The following is a 22,621-nucleotide window of genomic DNA, read 5'->3' as shown; positions in this document are numbered from 1 at the left end:
ATTTTTTCTGCATTACTCACCACTGAGCTATCAGATTTCCTTTTTAGATCTCCAAGTCAAACACGCAGAAGGACATTGTGGCCTTGTCAGCAGTCTACTGTATATAACACTCTCTATTTTAGATGGTCAGCATAGATTCACATTCAGAGAGTAACATATTGGATAGATTGAGATTATTGTAGACATATAATTATAACATATAAGTTTCTTTGTACTTATATGTACTACACTCGTTATAAAGTTCTCATTCATGTACAGAAATTCAAACTCATAATCTTTCTTTAAAATATTTACCAGCTACAGAAATCTAAAAACAAAAAAAACAAAAAATAAAACTAAACAGGTGTACGGATGCCATTGTTCGGTGTCTTTAAACACTGGACTCAAGTAAAACATGTCAACAATGTGTCATAAAGTTGCAGTGAGCCTGTCGCTGGAACCCAGCTGGGTTCTATATTTACTGTGTGAGGATTAGCAGGTTTAAAGCTTGGCCCATTTCAGCTCCTGCTTATTACACTCCATATGAGACCATTACTACTAGAGCACTACTAAAGTACTATGAGCAGTGTCTATTATGAAATGCTACATTGTTTGAAAACCTTTTGTCAGTTTTTTTATGGAAGCTCTTACATGGCTGAACGTTTAGAAAAAACTGGTGGCATTTCATCTCATCTTGAACAACAACTTTTTGACAATGGTATTGTTGCTTTTTACTAAAATGATGTTAGTTACCTGCTGCATGTGCCTTGGTTGAGGGTATGAATGACCCAGAAACATTTTAAGATACAGATGAATTACAAACAACTAAAAGTAAAGTTTAGAACCAAGATGACTTAAACTAAAAATCTGCATATTCCTGTCCTCAGCAAACTGACTAATTACATTATTGAAGCAGCAACGCGGGCCATTTTTCTTTCCCAGCTGTCAAATCCTGAATATCTATTGCTTTCCAAAAAGGACTTGTGAATGGCAGGTGTTGCAGCCTGAAATAGAGAATTGTGGGGGGGGGTGGTAGGTGTCTTGGAGCCAGAGAGGCGGGGATGTTGGAGCAGGGCCAGCGACATGCACGGGGATGTGCAGTACTGTAACAGGAAAATTACATGTGATGGTTGGGGAGTGATGCATCCAGTTGTTTTGCTGGTTATGTTATTTGTGCGTTGTCCTAAGTTTCAGTTTGTTTTGTTGGCCACAGCATTGTTTCTTCAAATAAAAAACAGTCTGACAGCCTTAGAGAAGTGAAACATTTTGGATGACATCTTTTAGATTAAATGTGGGTCAGACCAGATAACATTCAAATTTGGTTTGATATATTTTAACAGTAGGTTTAAGCTGATTTTAGATGGTCAGCATAGATTCACATTCAGAGAGTAACATATTGGATAGATTGAGATTATTGTAGACATATAATTATAACATATAAGTTTCTTTGTACTTATATGTACTACACTCGTTATAAAGTTCTCATTCATGTACAGAAATTCAAACTCATAATATTTCTTTAAAATATTTACCAGCTACAGAAATCTAAAAACAAAAAATAAAACTAAACAGGTGTACGGATGCCATTGTTCGGTGATTCCTTCCACCTCCAAAGTGCATATAGACCATTACATGAATTAAGAATTATATGAATCGCTCTTGCACTTATAATACTTACAATGTCCCTGAAAGAGCCCTCTTTGGACACCTTGTACTTCTTTTCTCTTTGTAGGATGATCATGTGGTGCTGCAGTGCACTGCATCAATTCTTAAGGAACAGATCAAGCTGTGTCTGTCATGTGAAGGATTTGGGAATCGTTTGTGTTTCCTTGAGACCACCTCAAATGCTCAGGTAGCAGACTGTGCTTAATGGCTCATATATATTTTATCTGATAATTTGAATTTCCGGCAGATTTACTGATTGTCCTGTGTTTCAGAATGTCCCTCCAGACCTTGCTATCTGCTGCTTCATTTTGGAGCAGTCCCTCTCCGTGCGGGCATTACAGGAGATGCTGTCCAACTCTTCTGTGGATGAGGTAACACAAGATTGGGTGTACCTGTATATACAACAAACACATACAGTTTATTGTTTGCTCAGCAACTTAAAAACGTTTTTTCTGACTTTCCTGATATCTCATGCTGCTTCACTCTGCCACCTGTCAACCACAGGCTGTTGATTTGGACAAATGGGTATGTTTGGTCCATACAATTCCTGTCCACAGCTTCAATCTGAGAGTTTGCATTATATCTGCACTGTAACTATCTTTTGTTGCATCATAAATAACTCACCATGCAAAAGCTCTACTTATATATGTCAGGAGTGACACTGTAAACGAGCGATTCAGTCTGTTATGTCTTTCTGAAATTGGATTTTTCTTATTTTGTTTGTTTTCTATCACATACGCCTGGCTTGTCTTTACATTTGTTATGCATGCCTGTGGTTTTTATTCTTCCTGTTGCTCTAACCAAATGCTTGGAGTCTTGTCAGAGGTGTAACAATGGATTCTGTGGGACAACTTTGGATATAATAAGTTCCTTTGTTTTCTTTACATTGAATTCACTCTACCTCTCTCTTCTGCTTCCAGTCATCTCAAGGTGGGGGTCACCGAACCCTGTTATATGGCCATGCCATCCTTCTGAAACATACTCACTCCAGTATGGTGAGCACATTTACAGTCAACAAAGTCAATATGTTTGTCTGTGAATTGTTTGGAGTACATGTCATCTCACTCATTATCCTTTCTGCTGCAGTACTTGAGCTGTTTGACTACTTCACGCTCCCTGACAGACAAATTGGCTTTTGATGTGGGCCTGCAGGAAGACTCCACAGGTATGTGTTCTTATGTCCCAGACAAGCTGATATAGATTTGTGTATTCTAAATCTATTTGTCTCTCACAGGAGAAGCCTGTTGGTGGACCATCCATCCAGCCTCCAAACAAAGATCCGAAGGCGAGAAGGTCAGGGTGGGAGATGACCTCATTCTTGTCAGTGTTTCTTCAGAGCGATACCTGGTAGTTATGATTTTATTTACCGTACTTGAATTTTAACTGACAGTTTGTTGTGGATAAATCTTACCAAGATTACCACCTGCACTATTTTCAGCATCTGTCATACGCCAGTGGTGATTTGATGGTGGATGCTTCCTTCATGCAAACACTGTGGACCATGACCCCTGTGATGTCTGGATGTGAGCTAGCTGAAGGTACGTGTTTTTGTTGTTGCTATAAAAGAGTCTTTTGGACAGAAACCTGTCTACTCTCTCTTAGCAATATTTCCCTTGTCCTCTAGGTTTTCTGACTGGAGGGTATGTGCTCAGGCTGTTCCATGGGCACATGGATGAATGTTTGGCAATCCCAGGAGCTGATCAAGGGGATGACCAGCGCAGGTGACCTTTTTCACATGATTCTCACAATGCCATGTGTTTTTCAGTATGATCCCTCCATTAAAAAAGTTTTGTAATTTCAGATTCTGAAAACTCTACCTTACCTGAGAGTTTAGCTGACAAACCACCAACTTTTATTGAACAATACATTTGAAAAATGTTAAATAACATCCATCTTACAATATAATATTTGCTGACGGCATTACTTGTACAGTTTGCATTGATCTAAATTAATATTAATAAATTCCCAACAGTTTTTTTACTTAAAAGGACATTTATTAAATTAAATTGGCAAGTTGATTGATGCATTGACATAAACTGAAATCAAAGTATTTTGGAATTTTTTCAACATTAAATTTCTTATACATGTTCCACCTCCCTGACTGGAAAGTTGCTCTTTCAGAGTTGCTCATTATGAAGGAGGAGCTGTATGCAGTCATGCTCGATCCTTATGGAGACTTGAGCCACTACGTATTGCGTGAGTGTCTTCCCTCACATTCAACTTCATGTTTATTACTTTTAGTGACCTTATAGTACAGTATGTCGATTCTCATTTGTTTGTGCTTGTTTGTAGTTGGAGTGGAGGCCACTTTAAATGGGGCCAGTCTTTCCGCATACGACACATAACAACAGGCAGATACCTTTGTCTGGACGAAGAGAGGGGACTGCTGTTGGTGGACCCGGAGAAGGCAAATTCAAAGATGTCGGCTTTCTGTTTTAGAATTTCAAAGGTCCTTGCCATGTAAATTAAACTGTATAGTGTCTTATGTGTAGTGTTGGGATTCTTACCAATGATAAATACATTTCAATTTGAACTACAGGAAAAAATTGAAGTGACCCAGAAGCGAGATGTGGAAGGCATGGGCACGCCTGAGATTAAGTATGGAGAGTCCATGTGCTTTGTACAACATGTTTCATCTGGACTTTGGCTGACGTATGCTGCTGTTGATGCCAAATCTGCTCGTTTGGGCCCTCTAAAAAGAAAGGTATAACAGAATTGGACAGCACAATGTAAATCAACAATTTCTGAAACACATTATTTAAGTCAACATGTACTGTATAGATGTATGAGTGAGTATCAAGTTGTGTGTTTAATTCTTAGGCCATACTCCATAAAGAAGGTCACATGGACGATGCACTTACAGTGGCTCGATCTCAGACTGAGGAGTCTCAGGCTGCCAGAATGATTTACAGCACAACAGGCCTCTTCAACCAGTTCATCAAGTAGCACTGCTTCAGTTACATTCCATTCAATATGCGTGTTTTCTTACTGTCATATATTTACACATATTCTCATTGTGCCCATTTCATGTCCCCAGAGGTCTAGATGCCCTGAGTGGGAAAAACAAATCTGCAAATCTCCCATCTTTACCTATGGATGCAGTGGTACTCTCCCTGCAGGACCTAATTTTCTACTTCCGACCCCCCGAGGAGGAGCTTGAGCACGAGGACAAACAGTTCAAGCTTCGCTCCCTCAAGAACAGACAGAACCTCTTCCAGGAAGAGGTTGGTCCATATACTGAGGAGTTCTGTTCATAATGTATATGAAACAGACACATATTTGCATGTGAATTTAGTTTTGTTTACCAATTTCCATCCAGTATTTCCATGTCAGTTCTTTAAGTTATTACGTTTTTTTGTTTTTAAACAGGGAATGATTACTCTTGTTCTGGACTGTGTTGATCGGCTTAATGTCTATAACACAGCAGCCCACTTCTCAGAGTATGCTGGGGAGGAAGCCGCAGAATCATGGAAGGAGATAGTAAATCTACTGTATGAGTTGCTAGGTACTTCCATCCTAGTATGACCATCTCGTGATCTGTTCTGTGCATTCATGGTGATGTTGCTTGTTTGTGAGTAAAATGTATTAACAGTATTTTCTGCTTCTCTTCTTTTGTGAAGCTTCTTTGATCAGAGGTAATCGTGCAAACTGTGCCTTGTTCTGCGATAACCTTGACTGGCTGGTCAGTAAATTGGATCGTTTAGAGGCCTCTTCAGGTATCCAAGACAAAAAAAACATTCAAATATACAGAGCACATTTAGTTTATTGTTTGTTCTACTACAAAACCAACATATACTGTATTAGGCTGTCAACATAACTGAATGATGAAGCTTTTGAGTTCCTGGAGAGTATTGTGCCTATGTTTATGTATTTATATAATTGTCACATGCATTTTTATGGCAGGAATCCTGGAAGTGTTGTATTGTGTTCTGATTGAAAGTCCAGAGGTGCTGAATATTATCCAGGAGAATCACATTAAATCAATAATCTCTCTGCTGGATAAGCATGGCCGGAATCATAAGGTCAGGAACATGCAGCATTGTTTGAAGTTGTGTTATAGTAATATGTATAATAATATATAAGTAATATATGTAGTAATTATTAAAACTCGAGCTACAGCGAAGCTTTAAAAAAATCCTTATGGATTTCGGACTTTCTTGTTTTCCTAGGTCTTGGACGTGCTCTGTTCTTTGTGTGTGTGTAACGGAGTGGCTGTAAGGTCAAATCAGAATCTCATCACAGAGAATCTACTTCCAGGTCGCGACCTTCTACTACAAACCAACATTATCAATTATGCAACGAGGTGGGTCGGTCTGTATGAACACACTTAAGTACAGAATGCCCAGTTACTTGAACAGCTGTGCTGAGTTATGTGTTTGTTTTGTAATCCTCCCTCAGCATGAGACCCAACATTTTTCTCGGAACTTGTGAAGGATCGACTCAGTACAAGAAGTGGTATTTTGAGGTGATGGTGGACAATGTAGAGCCATTCCTGACAGCTCAGCCATATCACCTGCGTGTGGGTTGGGCTCTGACAGAGGGCTACAGTCCTTACCCTGGTGGAGGGGAAGGCTGGGGAGGCAATGGGGTTGGGGATGACCTCTACTCCTACGGTTTTGATGGGCTTCATCTCTGGTCAGGTCTGGACCAGGATTGCCCTTCTCTGAGTTACACAGATAAAGTCTTCATGGTTTTATGTACATAAATATAACAAGTTGGCTTGCTCTATTTGTCCACAGGACGTGTTCCACGCCATGTTGCCACACCCAGTCAGCACATCCTGGCAGCAGAGGATGTGGTCAGCTGCTGTTTGGATCTGAGCGTGCCCAGTATTTCTTTCCGTATCAATGGGCATCCCGTTCAGGGCATGTTTGAGAACTTCAATCTAGATGGCCTGTTCTTCCCTGTTGTCAGTTTTTCTGCAGGCATTAAGTACGACATGAATAATAAAGTGAAATGATTAAATTATTCTGTAATAGGTAGAGTACAGGTATAATGTATAAGACTAATGTAAAGTTTCCACTGTAAATCAAGGTTGCGATTTCTTCTTGGAGGGCGTCATGGAGATTTCAAGTTCCTCCCACCTCCAGGCTATGCTCCATGCTATGAAGCAGTTCTGCCCAGGGACCGTTTGCGGATTGAGCCCATAAAGGAGTATAAGCATGATTTTGATGGTGTCCGCAACCTGCTAGGTCCAACGCAGTCTCTCTTACATACAGCCTTCACTCCTTGCCCTGTGGACACTATACAGGTAAAATATCTCCTTATAATGTTTTCATTTTCATTTTTTTCACTGCACTGATTTTGTTATCCTTACAGATTGTACTTCCACCTCATTTGGAGCGCATTCGAGAGAAGCTTGCGGAAAATAGCCATGAGTTATGGGCTGTTACTCGCATTGAACAAGGATGGACCTACGGACCAGTGAGTGTTTTCAGTGTCAGCCATCTTTCACGCAGAAAATGTTTTCTAAAAAAATAATTGCACTTTTCTTTTTAAAAACAATGTCAAGTTTCGTGATGACAACAAGAAGCTGCACCCTTGTTTAGTGGATTTCCAGAGTCTGCCTGAACCAGAGAAGAACTACAATTTAGCAATGTCAGGAGAGACACTCAAGTAAGTCATTGTCTTCATTTTCAATTCAATTGGAAGCAGTGTGACGTTTTCTCCTTGTGTTTCTAATGCTTTGTGTGTGTGTTTGTGTTTGTGTTTGTGTTTGTTATTTATTTCAAAGGACTCTTCTGGCACTAGGCTGTCATGTAGGAATGGGAGATGAGAAAGCAGAGGAGAATCTGAAGAGGACAAAGCTCCCAAAAACGTGAGCTGCAAAGCTTTTATTTATTGTAAAATTATCTTGTGAAGGACTGATTGTATTTACAAAGCATTATTTACTAGTTATATGCAGAGCAACGGATATAAACCAGCCCCTCTGGACCTCAACCATGTCAAGCTGACTCCTAATCAGAACACTCTAGTGGAGAGACTGGCAGAAAACGGACACAATGTCTGGGCAAGAGACCGGGTTCGCCAGGGCTGGACATACAGCATTGTGCAGGTACCACCTTTATTTGTATGGAGAAGTCCCCATGATCATAATAATAGTTATGAACTGTATATACTTTAGGGATATATGGTACATAAGTTTACTAGTGGCCTCCACTCCAACTACTATAAGTTTATATTTTCATTTGGATATTTTTTTCTTGTACAGGATATAATGAACAAGCGCAATCCCCGTCTGGTTCCTTACAACCTACTGGATGAAAAGACTAAAAAGACCAACAGAGACACAGTTTGTGCAGCTGTTCGCACTCTCATCGGATATGGTTACAACATAGAACCACCTGATCAGGAAAGCAGTAAGTTTACTTGTTGCTTTTATCACGTCGTAGATTTATTGTTTGAATCTAGATGTATTTCATTGAGCTACAAGTTTTCAATGATTTAGTATATTATTGTGTTTGTGGTAATGTAGGTGGACACGGACCAGGCAGCGCCCGTGGAGATAAGATCAGAGTGTTCAGAGCAGAGAAATCTTACGCTGTCACACAGGGGAAGTGGTACTTTGAGTTTGAGGCTGTAACAGTTGGGGAGATGAGAGTGGGCTGGGCCAGGCCCAGTGTTCGCGCAGACACTGAACTTGGTGCAGATGAGTTGGCGTATGTCTTCAATGGCTTCAAGGTGGGATCAAATTGTAGTACTTGTGAAAGATACCACACCCTCTGTAATTTAACTAAAGTTAAAAATGGCCTGTTTTATTTTTCAGGCCCAACGCTGGCATGTGGGAAATGAGTCCTTTGGTCGTCAGTGGCAATCTGGTGATGTGGTCGGTTGTATGATTGATCTCACAGAGATGAACATCATGTTTACACTTAACGGAGAAATGTTGATCAGTGACTCAGGCTCGGAGATGGCCTTTAAGGATATCGAGATAGGAGAGGGTAAGTGTATACAGAGAGAGAGAGGTGCTGCTGAAGACTTCATTTGAGATGTTGGTTATTAGCTTGTGTAGGTGTGTGTTTCTGATGCACATTCATGTATCAAACATTCCTAGGATTCATACCTGTGTGCAGCCTGGGTTTGTCTCAGGTTGGCAGGATCAATTTGGGTCAGAATGTCAGCAGTCTTCGTTACTTTACCATCTGTGGCCTTCAGGAGGGATTTGAACCTTTTGCCATCAACATGAAAAGAGACATTACCATGTGGTTTAGCAAGAGCCTCCCTCAGTTCATCGCTGTTCCGACTGATCACCCTCACATTGAGGTGTCCCGTGTTGATGGGACAGTGGAAACTGCACCTTGTCTTAAAGCAACCCACAAGACATACGGATCTCAGAATGCCAACACAGATCTGCTTTTCTTCAGACTCAGCATGCCTGTTGAGTTTCATGAGACTTTCAAAATCCCAGCAGGGACAACACTTCTTACTCGTGCCCTGACCATCCCTGAGGATGAGGTGTTAGAGGTGGATCCAGACTCTGACTTTGAAATCCTTAAGAAGTCTGCTACTCGTAAAGAGCAAGAGGAAGAGAAAAAAGAAACCTCTGTACCTAAAGAGACCCCGGCTACCAAAAATGGCGAGAATGAGAAGGATGCTTCAACTGAAAAAAGCAAGAAGAAAGGGTTTGTACTAATTCTTGTAAAGTGACTTGAAAAATATTTACTGGGGTCTTGTGTTTGAATTTACAGTATATATACATATATATATATACACAGAGATTAATTGCTGCTGTCTTTTACAGATTCCTTTTCAAGGCTAAGAAGGCTGCTCTAATAACACCACCTCCTGTTGTTCCCACCATGCCCCGGTTAATGGAAGATGTGGTGCCGGATGACAGGGACGATCTTGACATCATACTCAGCACCACTACAGTATGACTAAAACTTAGATTTATATGTTTTTTTTTTTTTTATTTAAAATTTGTCTTAAATCGTCTTTACCTGAACGTTATTAATGTTTATTTCCTACACATCTTTTTCTCCTACCAGTACTATTATTCCGTGCGAGTGTTTGCGGGACAAGAGCTTGGTGGCGTGTGGGTGGGCTGGATCACGCCTGATTATCACCAGTATGACCTTCATTTTGATATCAGCAAAGTGAGAAATGTAACAGTCACTGTAGGTGATGATAAAGGCAACATTCATGACAGGTACTGTATGTTACTACTGCAGACAGAAAAAGAAAAATTTAATATTTTCATCTAGATTGACAAATGTGCATCTAACCTTGGACTCTGATTCTTTTCTGTCTTCCTCAGTATCAAACGCAGTAACTGCTACATGGTATGGGGAGGGGAGTTCAGCAGCTCCCAGCAGACTCGAGTGAGTCAGGAGGATTTTGTGATTGGCTGTCTCATTGATTTGGACACAGGTCTCATGACTTTCACTGCTAATGGAAAAGAGATGAACACATTTTATCAGGTCAGACAAGCTTCAATCTGATTCTCATCTAGCTCCCTATAAAATCTTAATAATTTAACATATTATGTTCCATTCTTACAGGTGGAGCCCCACACAAAACTCTTCCCAGCTGCCTTTGTTCTGCCTTCCAGTCAGAATATGATTCAGTTTGAGCTGGGCAAGCTCAAGGTCAGTCAAAAAAAACCACTCAGTCTTCATGAAAGCCTAAAACTGATTCTACATAACAATTACACATTGTTAACTATGAAACTGTGTCTTGTAATACATTTGTCTTACTTTACAGAATATTATGCCGCTCTCTGCTGCCATGTTCCGGAGTGAACGCAAGAACCCTGTCCCCCAGTGCCCTCCTAGACTGGATGTGCAGATGTTAACCCCAGTCATCTGGAGCCGCATGCCCAACCACTTCCTGGCTCCTGAGACAGGGCGTGTTAGTGAGAGACTTGGCTGGGTGGTGCAGTGTCAAGAACCACTTACCATGATGGCTCTTCACATCCCAGAGGAGAACAGGTCAGAGCTGTATCACCTTCCTCATATTTACTAGGAGTTACAAAAATGTGTTCCTTTTACTAACTTTATTTCCTATGCATTCTCAAGGTGTATTGACATCCTGGAACTTTCTGAACGCATGGACTTGCTGAAATTCCACTATCATACCCTGAAGCTATATGGCTCGGTGTGTGCTTTAGGAAACAATCGTGTGGCTCATGCTCTGTGCAGCCATGTGGATGAGTCTCAGCTCTTCTATGCCATAGAGAACACTTATCTACCTGGACCAATGAGAAGCGGCTTTTATGACCTCCTCATCAGCATGCACCTGGAGTCTGCTAAGAGGAACCGTCTGGGAACCAACAAGGAATTCATAGTTCCAATGACCGATGAAACACGCAGCATCACTCTGTACTCTGACAAATCTCATGCTTTACCTGGGGTCGGCCTCACTACTTGTCTGCGTCCCAAACTACATTTCTCCTCCGTTGGGTTTGTGGGAACAGATCCTGACATCTACACACTGAGTCCTGTGATCCCATTACAGGTGAGGTAACAGGTTTGGCATTTTAAGAGCTGTTGAACCACAACCTTTAAAAATAATTGTATTTCCAGGTGCTGAAGACAAAGGCCCTGAACATGTTGACTGAGGCAGTGCAAGACGGAGGTCAAGCCATGCGAGATCCTGTGGGAGGCAGTGTGGAGTTTCATTTTGTTCCAATCCTAAAGCTCATCAGTACACTTCTCATTATGGGTGTGTTTGATGATGAAGATGTCACACACATCCTGAAGATGATTGAGCCCACAGTCTTCAGTGGCAATAAAGTAGAGGAGCCTGCTGAAGAAAATGCCAACTTAAAGGAAGAGAAGGAACCGAAACCACCCTCAAAAGGAGGAGCAGTGAAGGAAGAAGAGCAGGATATCGCAGAGGAAGAAGAAGAGGAATATGAAGATGATGGTTTGGGTGAAGAGGAGGAGGAGGAAGAGGAGGAACTAGAAGAGACAGAATCCATTTTGCCACATGAAGACATGGTGACCAAGACAGAGCCAGTTAATGGTGAGAAGGGAGCTGAGGAAACAGAGAAAGAGTTGAAAACTGCAGAGACAAGTGGAGAGGCTAAAGAAGAACATCTAGAGCAAGGACTTTTCCAGATGAAGCTTCCAGAGTCTGTCAAATTGCAGGTATTTCTAGTCTTTTTATTATAAATGCAAATATTGCTTTTTACCATTTTTAGTGTGGACTGGATAGTATTAGTGATTGATTTTGCTTTTCCCCTTTAGATGTGTACTCTGCTACAATATTTCTGTGACTGTGAGTTACGTCACAGAGTGGAGGCCATTACTGCCTTTTCAGACCAGTTTGTCACCCAGATACAGTCCAACCAGAGGCAGCGATACAATGAACTTATGTTGGCCTTCACTATGAGTGCTGCTGAGACTGCCCGCAAGACCCGTGAATTTCGCTCCCCGCCACAGGAGCAGGTACATTCAGGCAAATGCGTACAAAGAGTAGTGTACAGTTTTGATTTTTAAATTGTATCAAGAATTGTTAAGATAAATCAAATCTCCATTATATAATACTCAATATCTTTTTTAAAAATAGAACTTACAAAATATATAAAATATAACTAGTAAGAAAAAGGTTTTTCATATTTTCTTGCTGTTTTGTAGGTTAACATGCTCATGAATTTCAAGAACTGCGCTGAAGATGAAGAGTGCCCTGTTCCTGATGAGGTCCGTGAAGCTCTTCTGAGCTTTCACAATGCTCTCCTGGCACACTGTGGTGAGTTTACATCTACAGGGTCAAGTCATCAGAATTTAATATGTTTAGATAAGCTGTAAGTAACATTATTTTATTCAAAACTTTACACTCAGGTGTTCATATTGAAGAGGAGGAAGAGGAAGAAGAAGTGGATAATTCTCTCCGTGGACGACTGCTCCGTTTACTGGAAAAAGTGAAAAAAGTCCGTGATAAGAAGGTAGAAGTGGACTCTGAGCCACAGGAAGATAAAAAACCAAGTGAGCCTCTCATACTTTGCATGTCATGCAACCAACAGCAATGACCATTTATGTTTTTTTGAGAGCAAAGTCCTATTCTTCCTTGAGCGACTTTCTTTCCAGTGATTGCGTATTAGATACTGTAATTTAGTTTTTGACATCAAAAATGTCTTTAACAGTCACTTTGTATTATTGTATAATCCTTTGTACCCTCACTAGGCACACTGCAGGAGCTGATTTCCCATACCACAATCCATTGGGCCCAGGAGTCATTTATACAGAACCCAGAGTTAGTGCGTATGATGTTCAGCCTCCTTCACAGGCAATATGATGGACTGGGTGAGCTCATACGTGCACTTCCAAAAGCCTACACCATCAACGCAGTGTCAATTCAGGACACCATGGACCTGCTGGAGTGCTTGGGCCAGATTCGCTCTCTGCTTATTGTCCAGATGGGCCCAGAAGAGGAGCGGCTCATGATTCAAAGCATAGGGTTGATATATGATTCAGTTTACTCTCACTACTTGTTTAAAAATGAACTCTTTGATAAATGCATGTTATTGAAACTATACATTAACTTAATTTCGGTCTCCCTCAGGAACATCATGAGTAACAAAGTTTTCTATCAGCACCCTAACTTGATGCGAGCTCTGGGCATGCATGAAACTGTCATGGAGGTGATGGTTAATGTACTGGGAGGTGGTGACTCAAAGGTATATTTTTTTTCCTGCATTTTAAGAATGTTCAATTTACTGATGACAAGCCAAACTTTATATGGTTCTTAAATTTGTCTTAAAACAGGAGATCAGATTCCCTCGGGTGGTGACGAACTGTTGTCGTTTCCTCTGCTATTTCTGTCGCATCAGTCGGCAAAATCAACGCTCTATGTTTGACCACCTCAGCTACCTTCTCCAGAATAGTAGCATCGGCCTTGGTGATTGCCTTTGCGGAGTTCCAACATAATTGTTGATGTTTTATTATTGATGTGTGGACTGTCATAAAGCTCTACATTGTGCCATTCATTAGGAATGCGGGGCTCTACACCCTTGGACGTGGCTGCAGCCTCTTGTATCGACAACAACGAACTGGCGTTGGCTCTCCAAGAGCAGGACCTAGAAATGGTAAATTGCAATTAATATCAACAAAACAAGCACTGTGAAAAAATTTTCATAACTTGAGTACAATGATGTCTTTTCAGGTTGTGAAATATTTAGCTGGATGTGGACTCCAGAGCGGCCCAATGCTACTGTCTAAAGGCTACCCTGACATTGGCTGGAATCCCTGTGGTGGAGAGAAATACCTTGACTTTCTTCGTTTTGCTGTATTTGTCAATGGTGAGATTTTTAATTTGCTTTACAGTTAAATATTTATTTCTATTGCTCATATTCTTTTTTTCTTGTAGGAGAGAGTGTGGAAGAAAACGCCAATGTAGTTGTGCGTCTCCTCATTCGTAGACCTGAATGCTTTGGTCCAGCCTTGAGAGGAGAGGGTGGTAATGGTCTTCTGGCTGCAATAGAAGAGGCCATCAAAATATCAGAAGATCCTGCAAGGGATGGCCCTAGTGTTAAGAAAGACAGACGTTTTCCCATGTATGTACAGGCACCATTAAGTAAATGATGTTCTTCAGCAGAAATATTTAGAAACACTTTTCTTTTTCTGTTAGGTTTGGAGGAGAGGAACAGCATGAAGAGAATAGGGTGCATCTGGGCAATGCCATCATGTCCTTTTACTCTGCCCTCATTGACTTGCTAGGGCGCTGTGCTCCAGAGATGCACGTAAGCTGTTTAGCTGATAAACATACTAGCCATTGAACAGGTTGATTTAACATTAGATAAAGAGAAATAGGAATTCCTGTTGAAACTATGTTTAAAAACTGAGGCTTTTCCTCTACAGTTGATCCAGGCTGGTAAAGGGGAGGCTCTGAGGATCAGGGCCATTCTGAGGTCTCTGGTCCCTATTGAGGATCTGGTGGGTGTCATCAGCCTTCCTGTTCAGATTCCTTGTTTTGGAAAAGGTAAATTTCTTTGAGTCCAATTTATTACCAAAGGCAGCTTTAATTAGTGTAGTTAATCAATACACAGAGTGAAATGTTAATATCCTATCAGGCTAACATATGTATACAGCTGAAATCTTCTTATGCTATGCAATTCGAGTCTATCCAACTAACCATATGCTTCATTTATTTTCCAAAATGTTTTTTAATACTATGCTTAGACAACAGCATCATAGAACCAAAGATGTCAGCTAGTTTTGTGCCAGACCACAAAGCTCCTATGGTGCTATTCCTGGACAGAGTATATGGTATTGACAACCAGGAATTCCTTCTCCATGTGCTGGAGGTGGGCTTTCTGCCTGACATGAGGGCTGCTGCTTCTCTGGACACGGTTAGTCTCAAATAATTTGCAAACATATTGTCTTGCTGTTTTGAGATGGTATGTAGGAAGAGTGCAGAGCACAATGACTTAATTCACTGCATATCTGTTAAACAGGTTGCTTTCAGCACCACAGAGATGGGCCTTGCTTTGAACCGGTACTTGTGTTCTGCTGTGTTGCCACTCATCACTAAGTGTGCCCCGCTCTTTGCTGGCAGTGACCACAGAGCTATAATGATTGACTCCATGTTGCACACAATCTATCGACTGTCTCGTGGACGAGCCTTCACTAAGGCCCAAAGAGACATCATTGAGGAGTGCCTCATGGCTTTGTGCAAGTATGTTCATCCTCATGGCAAACGGTTCAGGTCATTTAATGTTGCCAGATTCATAGACAAAGTTTGCTTATGTTTCTTTCAGACATCTACGTCCATCAATGCTTCAGCATCTGTTGAGACGGCTGGTGTTTGATGTGCCAATTCTTAATGAGTACGCCAAAATGCCCCTAAAGGTATTGGGAACTTTAAATATTTTATACTACCATTATAAAAACAAAACCTCCCTTTGAGTCCAGATGCGCATCTGGACTGTATTTTTAACCTTTATCTCTTTTCACTTTTATGTATGTGTGTATACATTTATTTATTTGTCTGTATTTGCGTCCTGCAGCTTTTGACTAATCACTATGAGCGTTGTTGGAAATATTATTGCCTCCCCAACGGTTGGGCCAACTTTGGAGTCGCATCAGAAGAGGAACTGCATCTGACCCGCAAACTGTTTTGGGGGATCTTTGAATCACTAGCACACAAGGTGGAGCTCCTGCAATAAGAATTGTTTTTTTTTTTTTTCATATTACTGTAAGGGCATACTTAATATCATTATATTGTTCTTCCAGAAATTTGATGCTGAGATTTTCAAAATTTCAATGCCGTGCATTTGCTCCATTGCTGGAGCAATTCCTCCCGACTATGTAGATGCCAGCTACTCCTCCAAGACAGAGAAAAAGGCATCAGTAGATGCTGAGGGAAACTTTGATCCCAAACCAGTAGAGACCACAAAGTGAGAGGATTTTCGTCATTATACCTTTCATGGGTTAGAGTCTCTCAAATAATTAAAGTGTTTTGTTTCTTCCCCCACAGTACGATCATCCCTGAGAGACTTGATCCCTTTATCAACAGATATGCCGAATATACACATGATAAATGGGCCTTTGAAAAGGTATAACATTCACTCAATTTAATCAATGCACACTACAGTAGTATTTAATTCTTTCTTTCTTTACTTTTGCATCAATGTTTTAGATCCAGAATAACTGGTCATATGGTGAGGTGCTGGATGAAAATGCAAAAACTCATCCTATGCTCAGACCGTACAAAACCTTCTCAGAAAAGGTAGGGTCACAGTCACACTGTGCATTGAATCTTCTTGTACTTTATCTGTCTCAGTTTCTGATCACTCTTACATTTCTTTTGACAAGGACAAAGAGATCTACCGTTGGCCAATTAAAGAGTCAATCAAAGCCATGCTTGCATGGGAGTGGAACATAGAAAAAGCTAGAGAGGAAGAAGAGACAGAGAAGAAGAAGGCGACATCACGTAAAATCTCACAGACTGCTCAGGTAAAGAGCACTTCAGTGATTTGTAGTGTGGACTTAGTGATGTAATCACAGCTATGTTTTTTACAGTACTTTATTTATAATTGACAACTCTTTCTGTTCTAGGCGACATATGATCCAAGCCATGGTTACAGTCCACAGCCCATTGATATCACCCACATGGCTCTTTCAAGGGATCTGCAAGTATGGTAGAAAATGTTTGAACCTTATGTGCTGTAACGTTAATATCTGGTCAGCAATTAAAGTTCACTTCTTTTCACAGTCTATGGCAGAGCAACTGGCAGAAAATTACCATAACACTTGGGGACGGAAGAAAAAAATGGAGCTGCAGGCCAAAGGTAAAGAGCACAATTTTGTAGAGAGAGATAATGTAGATATATGGAAAATAGGAGGTTTGAGTTTTGTACGCTTCTTCAGTAATTTTGATTGTGATTCTGTGTTTTTGAAGGAGGTGGAACACATCCTCTGCTGGTTCCCTACGACACTCTGACAGCAAAAGAAAAGGCACGCGATAGAGAGAAGGCTTATGAGCTGCTCAAGTTCTTGCAGCTTAATGGATATGCTGTCACAAGGTAAGTAACAATTTGGATAGAACATTTATCGAGAAATTGTATTTGTTTCATATTACTAAAATGGATTTTCATTTACATTTCATTTCATTTAATGCTATTAAAAGAACAAAAGCATGATTAGAGCACAGCTCTATTACTTTATAGTAATAAAATTGAAAGCCATTAACAAAGTGAAGCAACAGAGACTGGCTGAATATTATGCAACTGTTTAAATGTTTCCTGTTGAAATGTAGTTTTATGATGTGCTACAGATACTTATGGAGGAAATCTTGCATCAAATTGCAGTAGAAGAACATAAAAACTAAGCTGAACTAAGTTCAACTCTGCTTCACTTTAGGGGCCTGAAAGATATGGAGTCTGACATTTCATCTATAGAGAAGAGATTTGCTTATGGTTTCCTTCAGAAGCTGTTGAAGTGGATGGAAATCGCCCAGGAGTTCATAGCTCACCTTGGTACTGTTAGGCACTGGAGAAGAACAATTACTGTAGTGTGATGGGAGTTCTATTTGTTTAACTTAGAGTTGCCAATGTTGTGCACTGTGCTTTACAGAGGCTGTGGTAAGCAGTGGCCGAGTGGAAAAGTCTCCTCATGAGCAGGAAATCAAATTCTTTGCCAAGGTGAGCCTACTGTGTACAGCCCACAAAATACTCAATCTGTCCTATCACCGTACTAAATGTAAAAAATCTCTGTCTCATTTCTAACATTTCTACCTCAGATCTTGATGCCTCTAATCAACCAGTATTTCAAAAACCACTGCCTCTACTTCTTGTCGACACCTGCAAAAGTTCTGGGTAGTGGTGGCCATTCTTCCAATAAGGAGAAGGAGATGATTGCAAGGTGATCTCTCACTAACTGTTCAGAGAAATATCTATAGCTGTTACGTTACATCTGTTATGAGTTCTTTTCATAAATTGATTTCCCCCTTTTATCAGTGTTTCCTTTATCTTGCGTTTTCCTTTCCTTCCTTTTCATTTACTTCACTTCATAGTATATTCTGTAAAATGTCTGCCCTGGTGAGACACAGAGTTTCCCTCTTTGGTAAGATCAGTTTCTCAAAATCAATCTTTCTGATTCTCATATATAGCGGTACTGAATTTTCAGTAGTCCAGGTTGTAGCCCTCGTTTTATGTGCACACAGTATGTGGTGATCAGGGATCTATTTGTATGTGCAGGAACGGATGCTCCAGCAATTGTGAACTGTCTGCATATCCTGGCACGGTCACTGGATGCTAGGTTAGTATTTTCTAAGAAGACAGACAAATATGTTTTTGTTTGCTTTTGTTTTTCATCATAATCTATCTTATTTGCTTTATAAGGACTGTAATGAAGTCAGGGCCTGAGATTGTGAAAGCAGGGCTGCGGTCATTCTTTGAGAGTGCTGCTGATGATATAGAGAAGATGGTAGAGAACCTTAAACTGGGCAAAGTCTCCAAAGGCAATCAGGTAACAGATGTGGGGAATATTCAAACATGTAGCACATGTAGCTATCCCTGACTACACCAAATTATCTGTTAAATAGTGGTTGTTGAATATCCTGGGGCTCCATGATCATGTACCACTTCTCTCCTTTAAAGCAAGTTAAAGGCGTGTCCCAGAACATTAACTACACTACCATTGCCCTGCTCCCAGTGCTTACCTCCCTGTTTGATCACATTGCTCAGCATCAGTTTGGAGATGATGTCATCTGTGAGTGCTTTCAGTTCTATTTCTGATTTTACATGGTTTTATTTATTAATTTATCTGATATAGCTGTACCTGTTTCTGTTCCTTATATACAGTGGATGATCTACAGATGTCTTGCTATCGCATTATGTGTAGCATCTACTCCCTAGGGACTGTCAAGAATCCACATGTTGAAAGGTAAGGTAAAATGTTTTATGTTTTCTAATGAACTTTAGATGTCAACACTAGGAGTGTTTGCTACACCTTTGCATTTACAGGCAGAGGCCAGCTCTTGGAGAGTGTTTAGCTCACCTTGCAGCAGCTATGCCTGTGGCCTACTTAGAGCCCCATCTCAATGAATTCAACGCCTTCTCTGTGTACACCACAAAGACACCCAGGGAGAGAGCCAGTGAGTGTGTTACCATTTCCTTGGATGTGTTTTGTGTCAGAGTCTTGTTTCTTAATTTTCTTTCTTTAAATTCTTTTTTGCCCATGCCACAGTCTTGGGCCTTCCCAATGAGGTCCAGGAATTATGTCCAGACATCCCAGAGCTGGATGTTCTTCTAAAGGAGATTGGGGATTTGGCAGAGTCAGGGGCTCGTTATACAGAGATGCCTCATGTTATTGAAATAACTTTGCCCATGCTGTGTAACTACTTGCTTCGCTGGTGGGAGAGAGGACCTGAGAACTTTCCTGAGTTGGAGGGCAGGATCTGCACTGATGTCACGTCAGAACATCTTAATCAGCTGCTGGGCAGCATCATGAAAATTGTAGTCAACAACTTGGGTATTGATGAGGCCTCCTGGATGAAGAGGTTGGCAGGTGAGCACTTTTTAAAAATTCACAATGTGTAAGAGAGTACGCCTGGAAAGTTTTTTGTAGTGAGATGACCATTTGTTTTCTCTCTTAGTGTTTTCACAGCCCATCGTCAGCAGGGCAAAGCCAGAAATGCTAAAGTCCCACTTCATCCCAACAATGGAGAAGCTGAAGAAACGCACTTCCAAGGTGGTGGCTGAAGAGGACCATTTGCGGATGGAGGGAAAATCAGAGGGGGATGAAGAAGACGGCACCATACGTGATGAGTTTGCGGTACTCTGTAGAGACTTGTATGCCCTCTACCCTCTACTTATACGCTATGTGGACAACAATAGGTAAAATAAAGTTACAAACACAGAATCAAATGTGAATCCTACCTATTACTGACAGAATTGCAACATAATACACTAAACTTTTAATATATTGGTCATTACGTGTGGCTTTAAGTAATTTGTAACACAACAGGGCAAGGTGGCTGACGTGCCCCGACCCAGATGCAGAAGAACTTTTCCGAATGGTTGGAGAGGTTTTTATTTTCTGGTCCAAATCTCATGTGAGTATGTTCCTTTGGCCTCCGAATGAAGTCATTTGTAACAGCTCATAGTGTTTACTGTATGTTTTCTGTTTTTCTCTCCCTATTGTAGAACTTCAAGAGAGAGGAACAGAACTTTGTAGTGATGAATGAGATTAATAACATGTCATTCCTCACCGCCGACAGCAAGAGCAAAATGAGCAAGGTAAGTTAGTGGAAGGCAGAGCTAATGCAGTGCAGTGCTGCAGTGAGGCTGGTAAAGTGTGAGCTGAAAAAAAAAGAAAAACTACAAGTATTCTGCAGGCATTTGTAAAACATCTATATGAGCTTGTTACTATGTACCTCAGTTTACAGAATTGAAATTACTAAGAATATGTAACCTCATCCAACTATTCTTAGCCAGTTATAAATGGCCACTTATTAAATTGCATTATTTAGTCCGGGGTTTGCCAATGCAATCTATGCACTTATTGGGTCTTTACCAGGTACAGTCGTTTTTAGGTTTTGTATTTTACATATGTTATGTTTTTTATATATATATATTATTGATTAGGTTTAGTTAAACATGACAAAGTCTGCTGTAACTTTATTTTAATTTGTAATTTTGAGAACAATAGCAATTAGCACAATTTCTGTTAACATTATTCTCTTTTTGGCTGTCCTTTGTCCTCTTCTTTTGGGTTGCGGCTGGGTTTCCAGGGCGGGGACTCAGAGGTTAGACATTGTTCCTGCACGACCGCTGTGCTGACCGCATGGCACCTCACTTTGGGGGAGCTTTTCATCAACCTCTCCAGCACACTGGCACATTTGATCCACATACACTCATAAACACAGGCATGCACAAGAACACTTAGTCACTCACGCGCTGAGATACACAAAGATGTTCACATTCCATTCAGGGCAGCATGACCCAAAAGAACTGATTCATTGCCAGTGAAAAATACTTTTTCCATACAAGCTTAGTCACGAATATCTTTTAGTCTGTAATGAGAGAAATAAAACTCAGTGGAGAATTTCACATTGCTATAATAGTTATTTCTATTAATAGAATATGTACAGTAAATCCTAGCCAGCTTCTTCAAAGGAGCAACAAATGGAGTTTGGATCTGGTTACACAGTCATTAGTATTGCTATACTCCAGTTTGTGAGCCACTGCATTTCTGATTCATGTCTACACAAACAAACTAGAGCAAAATGATACATAAGGAAAACCTCTAGTGAATATGTACTATGAGAAACACAATATTCTCATAAAGGATCACTGGACAAAAGGGATGAGCCCTTCTGTGGGCCATGCCCAGTCCTGCCAGTGTGCAAGGGGGGGAGTCTGGAGGCGCTTGATGAAAGTACTCAGCTGTGGAGTTGGGCTCATGGCACTGGGCTTTACACCAAGCCTAAGGTGGCAGTGAAAGCACAGTGCCATCATCCTGTCACTGAGTTTGCTCTTTTTTGATCATAGTTGAGTTGGAGACTTCTAGTATGACTGTTGTTTCTTTTTGTTATAGGATGGTTGACCTGTAGCTAGTGTAATGTAGCTTTTGGGCACTAGGGGATGGTGGTGTTCTTCTCTGTGCTCTTTCTTCTCTCCTCCCTGGAAATGCTATAGCACATCATGGTTTAGTTACCTTTACACTCCATAGCAGCCACACTAACACATAACTTGATGCTTAACATCACTGTTGCAGATCTTTTGAAATATTTGTAGGGTTCCCTCTTTAGAATGGGCTCAAAATGACCATGACCCTAACCATTACATTAATTCACACTTACAGTATTATCTAAAATATCTTTCAAAATGCTTTGCACCCTGAAACCCTACATAACAAACATCTGGCACTGAAGCAGTGGTTGGTGTACCGAGTTAGTACATCTTGCTCTGATTTGGATATTGTAAAGGCCAACAGGCAAATGTTGGAATGTGTGGTATAAAGTAGTATCAATATCTGTACATCAGTACATTTGTAGGTAAGTTCCTACTGTAGACTGACTTTCTTGTGAGGTGACCAATACTTTATGATCCTGTTATCTACATTTCAGTATCTAATCAAAATACCCTGTTAGCTATGTATTCATAAAGTATTAATTTTATTAACCTCCACATTACAAAATGCTTTTAAATCTTGTATGGTTTCCCCATACATTCGTACATATTGGAGGACTCCAGAAAGAGCAGATAACAGAAGGACTGAACGCTTACACAAACCCAACATATGACAAGGAGCAGAGCACAAGGATGTGTCCCATTTGTTTTAAATTATATGCATGATTCTAACCGACTGCTACTAATGGGTCTAACCCCAATTTCACAAGTTTTGTTCCTTAACATCATTTAACATTTTAATCTTTTACCACAAGCAAAAGTTACAGAGGAAAATATGAATTAGACCTAGCTATCTGAATAGGTTGTTACTTGTATGAGCTGGTTTCTTTTGCATGTTTTGTAATGCAAAATCATTGCAAAATGACAAAAAATGTTTATATTAATTTCTTAAAAAACCCA

The 22,621-nt window shown here is 40.5% G+C and overlaps 1 protein-coding gene across 3 annotated transcripts in view; it reads left to right on the top strand.

The window, feature by feature from the left end:
* LOC113170067 (ryanodine receptor 1-like) overlaps positions 1–22,621 on the top strand; it is a 42,109-nt gene that overhangs the window by 885 nt on the left and 18,603 nt on the right. For all 3 annotated transcript variants that reach the window (XM_026371959.1, XM_026371958.1, XM_026371957.1), the window contains exons 2-72: positions 1,712–1,831; positions 1,917–2,015; positions 2,149–2,169; positions 2,565–2,639; positions 2,731–2,809; positions 2,879–2,991; positions 3,083–3,182; positions 3,269–3,365; positions 3,766–3,840; positions 3,937–4,093; positions 4,184–4,348; positions 4,465–4,586; positions 4,682–4,868; positions 5,014–5,149; positions 5,265–5,360; positions 5,548–5,666; positions 5,814–5,947; positions 6,043–6,284; positions 6,384–6,576; positions 6,679–6,895; positions 6,964–7,068; positions 7,157–7,260; positions 7,379–7,462; positions 7,540–7,699; positions 7,856–8,003; positions 8,120–8,325; positions 8,411–8,585; positions 8,699–9,266; positions 9,386–9,515; positions 9,633–9,793; positions 9,902–10,064; positions 10,146–10,232; positions 10,348–10,574; positions 10,662–11,100; positions 11,169–11,735; positions 11,835–12,035; positions 12,225–12,336; positions 12,429–12,572; positions 12,771–13,044; positions 13,150–13,264; positions 13,353–13,485; positions 13,578–13,672; positions 13,750–13,885; positions 13,954–14,140; positions 14,215–14,326; positions 14,445–14,565; positions 14,766–14,935; positions 15,041–15,261; positions 15,344–15,434; positions 15,593–15,733; positions 15,819–15,982; positions 16,063–16,141; positions 16,225–16,314; positions 16,401–16,541; positions 16,644–16,721; positions 16,801–16,876; positions 16,987–17,110; positions 17,448–17,563; positions 17,661–17,728; positions 17,827–17,948; positions 18,100–18,149; positions 18,284–18,344; positions 18,428–18,554; positions 18,686–18,797; positions 18,890–18,971; positions 19,052–19,182; positions 19,275–19,595; positions 19,684–19,924; positions 20,055–20,142; positions 20,234–20,326; positions 20,821–20,835. In XM_026371959.1, the coding sequence (XP_026227744.1) occupies positions 1,712–1,831; positions 1,917–2,015; positions 2,149–2,169; positions 2,565–2,639; positions 2,731–2,809; positions 2,879–2,991; positions 3,083–3,182; positions 3,269–3,365; positions 3,766–3,840; positions 3,937–4,093; positions 4,184–4,348; positions 4,465–4,586; positions 4,682–4,868; positions 5,014–5,149; positions 5,265–5,360; positions 5,548–5,666; positions 5,814–5,947; positions 6,043–6,284; positions 6,384–6,576; positions 6,679–6,895; positions 6,964–7,068; positions 7,157–7,260; positions 7,379–7,462; positions 7,540–7,699; positions 7,856–8,003; positions 8,120–8,325; positions 8,411–8,585; positions 8,699–9,266; positions 9,386–9,515; positions 9,633–9,793; positions 9,902–10,064; positions 10,146–10,232; positions 10,348–10,574; positions 10,662–11,100; positions 11,169–11,735; positions 11,835–12,035; positions 12,225–12,336; positions 12,429–12,572; positions 12,771–13,044; positions 13,150–13,264; positions 13,353–13,485; positions 13,578–13,672; positions 13,750–13,885; positions 13,954–14,140; positions 14,215–14,326; positions 14,445–14,565; positions 14,766–14,935; positions 15,041–15,261; positions 15,344–15,434; positions 15,593–15,733; positions 15,819–15,982; positions 16,063–16,141; positions 16,225–16,314; positions 16,401–16,541; positions 16,644–16,721; positions 16,801–16,876; positions 16,987–17,110; positions 17,448–17,563; positions 17,661–17,728; positions 17,827–17,948; positions 18,100–18,149; positions 18,284–18,344; positions 18,428–18,554; positions 18,686–18,797; positions 18,890–18,971; positions 19,052–19,182; positions 19,275–19,595; positions 19,684–19,924; positions 20,055–20,142; positions 20,234–20,326; positions 20,821–20,835 (10,503 nt within the window). The remainder of the gene's footprint in view (positions 1–1,711; positions 1,832–1,916; positions 2,016–2,148; positions 2,170–2,564; positions 2,640–2,730; positions 2,810–2,878; positions 2,992–3,082; positions 3,183–3,268; positions 3,366–3,765; positions 3,841–3,936; positions 4,094–4,183; positions 4,349–4,464; positions 4,587–4,681; positions 4,869–5,013; positions 5,150–5,264; positions 5,361–5,547; positions 5,667–5,813; positions 5,948–6,042; positions 6,285–6,383; positions 6,577–6,678; positions 6,896–6,963; positions 7,069–7,156; positions 7,261–7,378; positions 7,463–7,539; positions 7,700–7,855; positions 8,004–8,119; positions 8,326–8,410; positions 8,586–8,698; positions 9,267–9,385; positions 9,516–9,632; positions 9,794–9,901; positions 10,065–10,145; positions 10,233–10,347; positions 10,575–10,661; positions 11,101–11,168; positions 11,736–11,834; positions 12,036–12,224; positions 12,337–12,428; positions 12,573–12,770; positions 13,045–13,149; positions 13,265–13,352; positions 13,486–13,577; positions 13,673–13,749; positions 13,886–13,953; positions 14,141–14,214; positions 14,327–14,444; positions 14,566–14,765; positions 14,936–15,040; positions 15,262–15,343; positions 15,435–15,592; positions 15,734–15,818; positions 15,983–16,062; positions 16,142–16,224; positions 16,315–16,400; positions 16,542–16,643; positions 16,722–16,800; positions 16,877–16,986; positions 17,111–17,447; positions 17,564–17,660; positions 17,729–17,826; positions 17,949–18,099; positions 18,150–18,283; positions 18,345–18,427; positions 18,555–18,685; positions 18,798–18,889; positions 18,972–19,051; positions 19,183–19,274; positions 19,596–19,683; positions 19,925–20,054; positions 20,143–20,233; positions 20,327–20,820; positions 20,836–22,621) is intronic.

The sequence above is a fragment of the Anabas testudineus genome, chromosome 14, assembly GCF_900324465.2.
Source record: "Anabas testudineus chromosome 14, fAnaTes1.2, whole genome shotgun sequence".
NCBI classification, from domain to species: Eukaryota; Metazoa; Chordata; class Actinopteri; order Anabantiformes; family Anabantidae; genus Anabas; species Anabas testudineus.
This window is presented reverse-complemented; position numbering and strand designations above follow the sequence as displayed.